At 41.1% G+C, this 12,888-nt stretch overlaps 1 protein-coding gene across 4 annotated transcripts in view; it reads right to left on the bottom strand.

The window, feature by feature from the left end:
• The window catches only part of LOC149773009 (uncharacterized), an 87,829-nt gene extending 76,689 nt beyond the window's left edge, over positions 1 to 11,140 (bottom strand). For all 4 annotated transcript variants that reach the window (XM_089946969.1, XM_089946970.1, XM_089946971.1 and 1 more), the window contains exon 1: positions 11,045 to 11,140. In XM_089946969.1, coding sequence (XP_089803095.1) covers positions 11,045 to 11,076 — 32 coding nt within the window. In that variant the 5' untranslated portion in view covers positions 11,077 to 11,140. The remainder of the gene's footprint in view (positions 1 to 11,044) is intronic.
• Positions 11,141 to 12,888: the final 1,748 nt, after the last annotated feature.

Here is a 12,888-nt window from a genome sequence, read left to right on the forward strand (position 1 = left end):
GTTTGGAGCATTTAGATTCCCCACTGGAGAACGAAGATCTCTGGGTAGAAAGTACGTGTATTGTTTCCGAAACAAAGAGAGTATAAAAACAGGCTGCCATGCCACGACTTTTATCACATGCGATTGAACAGATTCCGTGGAAGGAACTCAATGACCATATTCAAGCCGTGGATCATTACCATCGATTATTACAAGAACTGTATCCAATCACTTTGGGTCGACAAGTGGTGTGTGTCTTAGTGACTTGTTTTCTGGGATTTCGTTTGCCTGCCGATTCCTTGTGGACTCTTTACGAACAGTACTTACCACCCAGATGGCCTTAAATGGTCACGAAAGACTCCTTTTGCTCAAAGCCTTGCGTTTTCATCTGGATACTTCTCGACCTCTACGGGAAAAAAAGATTCGTCAACTTTTAGCTGCCCAAGACGTGTATGACGATGTGTGTGTAGCTTGTGACTTACACCCCCATTGGACAGATGTCCGTGACTGCACAAATGGGGGTTTTGAGGCTTGGACCCAAGAAGTGGCCCAGCATGCACGAGAGTTGTTCAAGGAAAAAAGTTACTTTTCAACCTGTGTTAGTGACGGTGCCAGAAGAAGAACCCGTCACCCAGGACAGGACTGTCGTGGACATGCCTGAAAGACCCTTTCGGGAGGACACTTGTGTGACCTTACCCCCTATAGAACTGGTCAGAACATTACCCAAAACATGTTGTACAGACACTTGTTTTTATTCCACGTTGATGATTATCATGTGCCTTTTATCGTTGTACTTAAGCCTTTGGCTTTTATGTATTTTTGTCTTTCGTGTTCATGTTTAAAACATTCAATAAACGTGTCCTGAAAAAGTATATAAACTCTTGTCTTGTCTGTTTTCGTGTCACAAGTGACATTCCCAACACTATGGCTACTTCTTCTGTCTCTGCTCCCTCTTCATCCACTGTCAAAGTCATCAACGAACACTTAGATCGTGCCAGTTGGGAGGCTTTGTATCTTCGCCATCCCTTTAACATGCTCATTGCTGGACCTAGCGGTTCAGGCAAAACCGAATTCGTCAAACTCTTGATCGAACATAAACATCATTTGATCGATCGTCCACCTCAACGCACCGTGTGGTGTTACAAAGAGTGGCAATCGGCGTACAGCCTCTTGCGAGAAAGTCAGGGTGATTCCATCGTGTTTGTGGAAGGCATTCCTAAAGAAGACAACGGCATCGTCTCTGACTCCCGTCAAACCAATTTGGTCATTTTCGACGACATGTTAGGAGAAGACGAACAAGAAATTAAACTGTGGTTCACGCGCAAAGGGCATCACCGTAATGCCAGTGTCGTTTACATCACCCAAAATTTGTTTCAACAAAGTAAATCCCATCGCACCATCATTCTCAATGCGCATTACGTGGTCTTGTTTAAAAGCCCTCGAGATAAATCGCAAGTGCAAGTCTGAGCTAAACAGTTAGGAACGCCTTGGCTGACTCAGGCGTACGACGATGCCACTCAAACTCCACACGCCTATTTACTCGTCGATTTGAAACCTACGACCCCCGATGATTTGCGATTTCGTACCCACTTGTTTCACCACTGGTGCCAAGACGGAGGGCCTGTCCTGTACACGTCTCCGTCCTCGACTTAACTTCACTCAACAAAAAAATCTGAAAAAACCTCAGACACTTTTCGTCTGGCTCACACATTTTGAACATGACGTCCCTTCAGTCGCATCTTCCCGTCAAATTGATTCGTGCCTTGTATGGCATCAGTCGAGAAAAAATCCACAAATACGAGCTCGTGTCTTAGAGGCTTGTCTCAAAGAAGTCTTACGATGGTTCACGGTGACAGCACGTCAATTACTACAAGGGATCATTCAGATTCCTCATCAAATCAAACGCTTTTTTGATCGAAACAAAGTCGCTTTGACCCAACTGGCCGCTCCTCGCATCGACACTCAAACCAAAAGACAAATCATTTTGAAACCTGGAGGAGCGGTACTCTAGGAAGGGTGATCATTCGTTCTCTCTTAAGATGGGATCCTAATGCTCCCAAACTTCTCCCCAAGAAAAGAGTCAAACGAAGCTCCAAGAAGAAAAAGAGCCACGTTGCCAAGACCAAGTCCCCAAGGAGATCAGTGTCTCCAAGAACTTCTCCAGTGGCGGGACCCTCCTCTTACCAGACACCACCCCGGAAAAAGAAAAGCCCCCAGAAAAAGAAACAGAGAAAAAGTCCCCAGAAAAAGGCGGTGACCGCGTCTCCGGTAGCCTCAGGTTCATTCACTTTCCGTTGATGACACCAAGAACTGAACAGTACTTGGAGACGTTGATCACACCAAGAACTTCTCCGTTGAGAACCCCAAGAACTTCCCCAGTGGCAGGACCCTCCAATTTAGCGGCAGTGGCCGCTGATCACAAAGTACCTTCTCCCAAAATCAAAGTCCAAGAGAGATCGGGCATGTTACAAAGTTTACTAGATTTGTCCAAGCAAGAACTGGCTCGATCTAGTCCGTTACGTACCCCTGCACGACGTGTCATGCCTGTCCTGAAGTTGATACGACGTGAGGACAATCAGTGGCGACGCGTTCCAGTATAAAAATAGGCCTGTGGCCAAGTAGGGGTATCAGTGTTTTTTGGTGCTGAAGACTCAAAGAATTCACCCTCCAAAAAACATCCCTCTTCTAAAACCCAAGGAAAGAAAAGGAAAGGACTGCCTCCCTGTGTAGTCAAACATGGGGACATGTTATCTGTCCTGTCCAAAGCTTCTCCACCCCTGCTAAATAAACTCATTCAATCAGCCTCCAAAGAGGTCATCGATACCGTGTGCGAATGTTGTTTGAACGTCTTGAAAGACACGATCCCTTTGTCCAAACACCAGAAACAATGCTTAGGCAAACATCGTCACGTTCTTCGCCAAATGGTTCAAAAGAAAATCCCCATTCGTCAAAAGAAGAAGATGTTGGTCCAACGTGGAGGAATATTACCCCTCTTGTTAGGCCCATTGCTGAAAGGAGTCCTGGGAACCATGTTGGGAGGACTGGTGGGAGCAAGATAAAAGGGACCTCTGAAGTCCCAAGATCTCAGAATCGACCCCTGACAACCCCATAGAAGGACGAAAACTAGCTTTAGTGCCTTACAAACGATGGATGGAATACCATCGTTGGCAAGAACAACGCACCCCGCATTTACCTCCCAATCCCAATTTGAGCGAGATGTCCCAGTTACAACACGAATTGCAGTCCTTGATGGATCGCCAAGATGTGTCCGAAACAGAAAAATCGGAAAAGTACGGTCAACTCTTGCAACGACTGCAACTCTTTCACCAGAAAGCCTCAGACGAAACAGCTCTTCCCACTCTGAAAGATTTTAAGACCTTGATGAAAAGTCCAGCACCATCACCTCTACAACCACCACCAGTGACCAAGACAGAAAAAGGAGATGAAGAAGGGTTTCAAACTCCTCCAGAAAAAGTCCGCAAGAAAAAAACACCACCTACCTCCAGAATTGGATGGATTAAAAAGATGATGACCACTCCTTCTTCATCAGAAGAGAAAAAGAAGGTGAAGACAGAAGTGAAACAAGAACCGATATCCTCTGTTCAGACATCCTCCTCCTCGACACCTATTGCCTGTCGCACACGCAAAGCATTGCAATCCAAGAAAATACCCCAAGAGAAAAAGAGTAGCATCCTCCAAGAATGGGTGTCTTATTAACAAACAAACAAACAAACAAAAACTTGAAAAAATGTTAGCCAGCATTTACTACGATCCCTCCCATCCTGCAGGTTACGCAGGAGTTCAAAAATTGTATCGTGCTGCCAAGACGCGACTGAAAAGTCTCCGTTTACCTCAAGTGCAACGATGGTTACAAGAACAAGCTACCAAAAATAATTAAAGAAACGTGACATTCATTTTTTTTACCACCGAGAATCCCGAAACCAAAGCCAGCATCGTGGAGCGTTTTCAACGCACTTTGAAAGAACGCATGTGGAAATATTTTACGCATCACCACACTCTGAAGTACATCGATATCTTACCGCACCTGGTACAAGCGTAGAACCAATCTTGCCATCAAAGCATTGGACGTGCCCCGCAAGAGGTGACTCCCGACAACGAAGTGTTGGTGTTTGAGCGCCTGTTTGGTACGTCCCTGACGAGGGCTGCCCCCAAGAAAAGTGGAGTGTTGGCCGTAGGAGATTGGGTACGCATTGGCAAAACCAAACGCACTTTCGACAAAGGTTACTTACCTAACTGGACGACCGAATTGTTTCGTGTCACTGGACGAGTGCATATCCGTCATCCCGCCGTCTATAAATTGGAAGACATGAACGGAGAAGTGCTCAAAGGAACGTTTTATTTGCCCGAGTTACATTACAACGTGTCACCAAAAAAGAAGACGACGTGTACGACATCGAAAGCATTCTCCAACGCAGAACCCGTAAAATGGGCAAACGACGTGTCAAAGAAGTGAAAGTACGTTGGAAAGGATATCCACCCAGTTTTGATTCTTGGATCGACGCTTCGCAAGTCATCGGCTATAAAAAGAAGTGACCATCATGCCCTTTCACACAGACGCAGCTACTACTGCTACCACTCCTTCACCCAGTTCTTCTCTGCAAGATTTACAAAAACAACCCTTGTGGGTGTGGTGTGGAGAACGTGTGCCTGAAACACAACTCGTCTTTTTCTGCCAAATCTTCGTAGTGTATTGTGTCATCGGGGCAGCCATCGCCAATTTGAGTTTGCAACAAGGAGACAAACAATTGTGGACCATTTTATTGAGCAGTTGCATCGGTTACCTGCTTCCCAATCCCTCCCTGAAATTCTCCTCGAACGGGAACAACGGGAACATTGTATTCAGTGCCAGTGTCACTCACCCCTCCAACAACAACAACAACCCCATTTTGGACGGAGACACGCCTCTGACGTCCAGTAACCCCTCGGACAGCCACAGAACTCTGGAATTATAAACAATAACAACCAATTTTACTTAACCTTACCCAGTGACAGTTCTATGGATTTGTTTCCCAAGTACACTTTGTCCTGTTACACGGCCAAATTACCTCAGGCCATCCAGTTAGATCACGAAGCCCATTGGGAAGTGGCTTTAGTAGAAACCATTCACCCAACCCAAGTCCTCAATGTCCTTCCCAATCAAAATTTTTTTGATGTGGAAGTTCATGACGAACCATTGCAACAGTACTTGGATACCTATGGCAAATATAACATAAAAATCCCTGGCACAAAATATCAAAAGTACACCACCTATCACTTGTCCATTCCCGCAGGCTATTATTTTAGTGGTCAACATTTGGTGAGCACCATAGCCTCCAGGTTTAATGTCGTGTTTATGAAAGCATTGGAGAGTGTCAATAAAAGAGTCACCATGGAATACCACAAAGTAGCTCGTCGCTTCTTGATGAAATTTCCTGAGGGGGGTAAAATCATGTCCATTTTATTTTGTCCTGAATTGTTTGACATGTTGGGCGGAGACATGAACATGGGGATGGCCATGCTCAAGAAAAACGAATTGCCAGTCATTTCCGACAACGATTCTTTTGCCAAGCTATTTCGTTCCCCAGTAGAACTGAACCAAGGACTGAATTTGATCTTTGTGTACTCCGATGTGTTGGAGTATAACGTGGTGGGACACACCTCTGTGCCGTTACTGCGTGTCATTCCTTTCAAAGTGGATTCTGTCACGAACGCTGACGAGGAAGGTGGAAACACTTACCACGTTCTCCGCGAATTTGTACATCCTCACTATTTGCCTGTCAGTAAGTCTTATTTGGACACGGTCAACATTGCTATAAAAGGAGATCTGGGACAAAATATTCCATTCACCAAAGGAAAAGTCACGGTGAAACTCCATTTTCGAAAACGGTTCTCTCACGACTCGTAAGTCATGTATCCAGTGTACCGAGGTGTTGCTCGACAGCGAGGACACGGTTTAAGAGATATGTTAAAATCGGCTTTTCGTTCGGTGGCTCCGGTGTTGAAACCGATGGTGACACGCGGATTGCACGCCTTGAACGACGCCGCAATGACGCAAGGCAAAGAAGTTCTCCAAAATGTCTTCATCGACAAACAAAACCCCAAAGAAGCCTTCTTGAGGGCAGGCAAAAATGTCGATTTCACTCCAGACCAAGGCAGCGACGAGAGACATTTCCACCCTATAAAATCTGGCCAGATTCGTGTGGAAATTCAGTTTACGAGTGCACTGTCCCCAGAGAACACAGTGAACATCATCCTGTATGCAGAAGTTGACAATACCATAGAAATCAACAGTTTGAGAGAAGTCATTCTAGATTATTAGAAGCTATGGAAGACTGTTATCCCTCTTTACCTAGTGGAGAAACTTCGAAGATGGAATGTGAGGAGACCGTGGAAGAAGAAGAAGTATCCCAAGCGAAGAAGTTATCATGATGAAGTCAAGATGGCCAGAACAAGAAGCCCATTTAGTGTCCTGTTTTGCTACAGTCCTGGCAGATATAATGAAAGAATTGATCAAGGAAGGGTGCTATGGATGTCACAACGATCATCCCAGTCAAACTAAACACGACAAATGTCTGATGATGAGTCAAGAAGAAAAATTGGACGAATATCTGGACAAAGCTTGGGGTCACATCGAGATAGAATTCGTGTTGAACGAATAGAATAAAGGCTTCGATAAACATTCTTCTCCTCCATTAACGTCTCTGGAGCGCCGTCGCATCGAATCTCTCTTTGACCAGAGTAAGAAGTCGGAGCCAAACACCTTTTACTTGTCAGACATTTTCAAGCAAAAAGTCAGGATCGAATTGATCACTTATCATTACCTGTGAAGAAGAAGAAAAAAAAACCCCACACAAATCAATGGATACCTGGGAACTTTATTACCTTTTGAACCACAGCTCGTACACTGCTTCTTGGAATCCTGTCGTCTGTGCTAAAGATGAACTCCCTCATCGCAAACCTCAAGACCATCAAGCTTATGTGATCAACACAGGCGACAGTCATCTCCCAGGAACCCACTGGGTAGCCGTCTACTTTCCTCAAGAAGGATGTATGGAATATTTCGATTCGTATGGATTGCCCCCTTTGGAAGACGATATCATCGACTTTATGAGAAGAAATGCTCAGACCACCCGATTCAATAATGTGAAATTACAAGGCACAGATTCCTTGGTGTGTGGACAATATTGTGTGTATTTTCTGCATCATCGCAGCCTGGACTATTCCTTAGAACATTTAGTGACTCATTTTGATCCTCGTTCTTCTTCTAGAAACGATGTGAAAGTAAATCAATGGTTTTGTGACCATTATGCTTATCTTTTGTCTTAAGCTAGGAAACGTAGTGTCCATCAATGGCCTGATGACTTCCAACAGTGGAAATCACAAATTCATTCACAACGTTGTTAACCCTGTCCAAAATAATGTGTTAGTCGAAAAAAAATGTGATTTGAAAAAAATGTTTGATGTTATATTGTTGGGTTATTGTTAAAAATGTTAGAGTTGTTTGTTAGTGTTAAGTGATTTTGAATAAAAAAATTTGTGTTTTGAAGAAAAAAATGCCTTTGTGTTTTGTTTGGCTATAGGAATCTTGATTCATGCTCTTTGACTTACTCACTCATTGAACGGTCCGACTCGAAAACCGTGTGGGGATGTTTTCCTTCACGTCCGCGCTTTCACTTTAAAAAACCGGGGCAGTTTCCAGTGTAACCATCCATTATCGACTCATCCTCCTACGAAGATGTGCTCCAAACTAGCTAAGCTAAACGAAGCCTACGTGAATTTGCATAGGGTCAGACACAGTCTGATACCGAAGCCTGAAGAGATAGAGAATATGAGAATGTTAAAAGTCACTGAAGACCTGATAGAAGAGCTCTTCAGAGAAGAAATGAAGAGGGAGAAAGAAGAATGGACAGAGAAGTACAGACTTCAGAAACAGCAGAGAGAGCAGCAACAGCAACAACAACAGCAGCAACAGAAACCTGAACCTGACAGAGGCTTTGTCGACTGTCGTATCGACACCAAAGAGTTCTTCTTCTCTTTAGGAAGAAGCAGACCTATCGTCAGAAAGTCTATCGTCAGAGGACGTCGCATTCTTAGAAACTAAAAGATGGCCCTAGCTTCAACTTCGCACATAAAAAAACAGCCCTTTTCAGGGCTACCCCAATTTCTTGAAAAGAAATAACAATCGATTTGCCGATGTGTGTATGTAGAGTAGTGTGAATATAAACACTCACTCTTTTCTGGTGTGATTGTATATGTTTATGTGTGTGGGTGATTGTAAGCGCTCAAGTACGTTTGTGTGGATAGTAGATTATGATAATGTTTTTTTTTGCTGTTTGACGTGCGTGGATAGTAGATTTGGGGTTTGATTTGACTGCTTTGCGTATGTGGATAGTATATTATTTGTTTAATGAAATTTTTTAGAATAGAGATAGGTAGTATGAAAAAGTCAGTGAGTGTTTCTTTTAGGTCCGCGCGTTGTTTGGTCATGATCTAGATAATATAAATTTTGTTTTAAGGGGATGTTTTCCTTCACGTCCGCGCTTTTAGTATAAATTGAAAACTAATCGTCAGTTGGGCTACCCATCGTCGACCTGTTAACAGCAAGACAATGAATACAAGAATTGTGAAACTTCTAGAACTCCATATGCACCTGGAATATGCCAGGCGCATGATAAATGAACTGGCCGCGGGGCCATAGTAGAAGAAGTAAGAATAAAGAAGGAAGAGGAGGAGAGAAGAGAGAGGGAAGAGGAGGAAAAGAAAATAGGAGAGAGGATGGCTTACAAGATACCAGAGACAGAGGATTGGGGTGATGAAGCCAATCATCCTCCCTCTGCGCTCCCAGTCAAAAGAGTCAACTGGAAAGATTGGAGTGGAAGATGTGTGTGTGGTGCCAGGCCTGGAAGGTGCCATCATTAACCAGGTGCCCTGGAGTTCAAAACAAACAGCCCTTTTCAGGGCTACCCAAACCTATAGAAAAGAAATAGTAATCCATTTGCCAATGTGTGTATGTAGAGTAGTGTGAATATAAACACTGACTCCTTTTTTCCTAGTGTGAGTGTATGAGGTTATGTATATGATTGTGTGTTTATAAGCGCTAGCATAGGTTAGTGTCAATAGTAGATTATTGGGATTTGATTTTAATGCTTTGCGTGTGTGGATGGTAGATTTTGGGTTAGTTTATTGCTGGTTAGCTTATGTGAATAGTAGATAATATGAAATGAGAAAAGTAGGGGATGTTTTCCTTCACGTCCGCGCGTTTTAAGTGATAATCTAAGTAATATAAGTTTTGGGTCTTAGGGGATGTTTTCCTTCACGTCCGCGCTTTTCGTAATAGAACCCACACTGTTCGTCGTTCACACCATTCTGCAAAGAATAAGAAAGAAGATGGCTTCGAACAACCTTGATAAAATGAAAAAATTGCAAGACGTCCTGGACAATTTGGGCATGATGGAGCAAATGTTAGTTAGGCTAAACGAGGATCACTATTCTTATAGTCCCCATCGAGTGAAGATGGAGATTAACAACTTACGAAAACTAAAGGAAATCATCAGTGATCTGTTGAAAGAAATAAAGGAGGAGAAGGAGGATGAAGGGGAAATGATAAGGATGAGAGCATGGAATGAAAAAATTGAAAAAGAAGAAAATGAGAAGAGGAAGAAAGAAGAGGAGGAGAAGCAGAAAGAAGAGAAAAAGAAGAAAAAGGAGGAAGAAAAGAAAGAAAAGAAGAGAAAAAGTGTAGGACAGAAAATAAGAAGCTGGTGGAGAAATAGAAGAAATTAGAAGAAGAAACCCAAAGCCCTTTTCAGGGCCACCCACATCTCTCGAAAAGAGATAGACTTTCAATTGCCTACCCCCCTTTTTTTTTTATAAAAAAAAATAGAGACCCCTCCCTGTTTCAATTTTACATAGACCCTATACAGATCCAGGGGTTTTTGTCCATGTTAAAGTTACATAAACCCTATACAGACCCAGGGGTGTTTTTAATGCTAATTCCCATAGACCCTATATCGCCCCACTTCACTACTTATATATATGCCATTGTAATGCGAGATTCACTTGTTCACTTATTATAATATTGTAATCAGGTTTCAAGCGAAATCCGTATAATTTCTGGAGCGATTTATTTTCATCAACCTAGACTTTAATATTGTTTTGGCAGTGGTACCAAATCGAGTATTGGCGACGTTGTTTCTAGTATGGACGATATTGAAATCGAACCTTAGTGGAAACTACCACAAGGATAAAAGTATAATTAGGAACCTAACAATTTGTCTTGCATCTAATCATATTTTTTCAGGGGTTGAAACCATAGTTAGGCTATTCAAATATCGTTCATTTTTCAACTGGAAGGATCATGTGAGGGTTGGTGATTCTCTGGCGACTCCAGTATTCTTTTACGTTGCCAACCGCTTTGAGACGAGAACCTGCGCCTTCATGAGACTGACAGTTTTAGATTATCATGGTGGAAGGAATAAAAACAAACATAAATATTTAAAATAAAAGTAGCAAATAACTGATGTTATATAAACTTACTAGAAATGGTTTGAAATCGTGTACGCGATTATACATAATGATCTATTTTTAACAGGGGTTTTCCATGTTATATATAGCACTGAACGGTGACTTCGGTGTGACTTTAATATGCATTTGTTTTCTTTCATAACACTACTACTACTACTGCGGTTGCTGCTGCTACTACTACTAATACTGTTTCTGCCACATAACATATTCGCTCCATAGTAAAAGAACCAGCAATTTTAATATATAAACTTTACCTGTACGGGATTCTTTGTGATCTCATGTTTGTTTGTCTTCTATAGTCTTCTATCTTCCAAATTTTTAAAAGACGTTTCACATAATTTCTATAGCAACTTTAAAATGTGTTACAAAGAATTGCGAATATTATACAAACCGTGTGCAACATGTTGACATGACTAAATGAATCTGGCACATGTCTCTACTTGTGTTTCCTGCCAACAAAACGCAGATCGATTAAAAGAAATATATATAATTTGTAGGTATATTAAAACGAACATTAATATCAGACATTTTGTATACTTACTTATGGCCGTTATGAACAAAGATAATTTCCATATCAGTATGCTGTAAATATAGTCATTACCTGTGTAAATATAGCCATTACCTATGTGAAATCCCAAGTCACTTATAATATACAAGTACATACTGTACCCGTTTGAACTTCTTACCTACAAATATCCTTTTGCTGATATCAAATGTTGGTACAAGTAAATGGGCATAAATGGTTACTTGTTCATTCACTTACCTTCTGGTATATCTGCCTTGAATACTACAGTACATATGCAAAATTGGCGTGTGTATATACTAAATATATACTCGTTAATAGACGGTGATTAGAAACACAATAATTATAAAACATGTGGTTGTTGTTCTGTTAGTTTTATATTTTTGGCATGTTTAATTTAGGCTGTGTCTTGTTTAACGACGACATATAAGCAGAATTAAGGCTGTTAAGGGGCATTAAAAGATGGAAAATGGAATTCTTTAATGTGGAAAAGTCTGAAAAGATCGAAATATTTGCAAGGTATAATTTACACAATCTACAATTTAATGCACATACTACATGAATAGCTTCATGAATACAATTAAAACTATGCAAAACAGATCCTACACATATGATACAAACCAGGCACACAAATCTTGGTCAACTGACTTGCTCAAAGAATAATAAAGATGGATGAATTTAAAGCATTTTTCAAAAGTGTTCTCAACAGTTGGAAGCTCCTGAAAGATACAGATATATTTATTTAGAAACAAACATATCATGTGTGTACATCAACTTTGTCTACAGCCAATTTAACATAACATCAACTTTGTCTACAGCCAATTTAACATAACATCAACTTTGTCTACAGCCAGTTTAATATAACATCAACTTTGTCTACAGCCAATTTAACTTAACATCACTTTTGTCTAAAGCTAATTTAACTTAACATCAACTTTGTCTAAAGCCAGTTTAACATAACATCAACTTTGTCTACAGCCAATTTAACTTACTGACGTTGTAAAATCATTGACGTATATATTTGAAGTCCACGCGTTCGACGACAAGAATGGTTTCGCTATCAGCGGGACTTGACACGAATCGGTAAATGAGAGTGAAAATTATTATTTTTGACCCATTCCAAGATGCTTTGTACATAGCTATTGATTGATATAATATTTTAACCCATTCCAAGATGCTTTGTACATAGCTATTGATTGATGTAATATTTAAAATCACAAGGTAAAAATCAAAACCTTTCAATGTTTCAATACTGAGTGTCCACTTAAAACAGTCTCTGCTATTTCCTTGCATTTAATCTCTAAAATAACTGGTAGAATTGAACATGACACGTATTACATAAATGGCTTTACTGAATTAAAACTTTCTATGTAATCGATTTGTCATATTCCGATGTTTTGTAAAGCCTGGATTTCAGAGAGGGAATCTAATAAAATTATAAAATTATTCTGCTTCAATATTTCTATGAAATCTCTCTCGAAGATAAATGACTTAATTTAAACTGAAAAGATAGAGTTTTGATTTTAAAATCGACTCTCCATTACGTGCTCTCAACAGACGGCAACTGTACCATCTCTCTGTCTTTCTAACTATTCCACCTTTCCGTAATTGTACCATCTCTCTGTCTTTTTAACTATTCCACCTTTCCCTAATTGTGCCATCTCTCTGTCTTTCTAACTATTCCACCTTTCCCTAATTGTACCATCTCTCTGTCTTTCTAACTATTCTACCCTTCCCTAATTGTACCGTCTATCTGTCTTTCTAACTATTCCACCTTTCCCTAATTGTACTGTTATACGCACACGGGTATTTACTTGACCGAGCGGTTGTCAAACCCTGGTGCGATTCTCGCTAGAAGTCAT

Source organism: Sinohyriopsis cumingii, unplaced genomic scaffold (assembly GCF_028554795.1).
Source record: "Sinohyriopsis cumingii isolate HCF-2022 unplaced genomic scaffold, ASM2855479v2 utg000938l, whole genome shotgun sequence".
Taxonomy (NCBI): Eukaryota; Metazoa; Mollusca; class Bivalvia; order Unionida; family Unionidae; genus Sinohyriopsis; species Sinohyriopsis cumingii.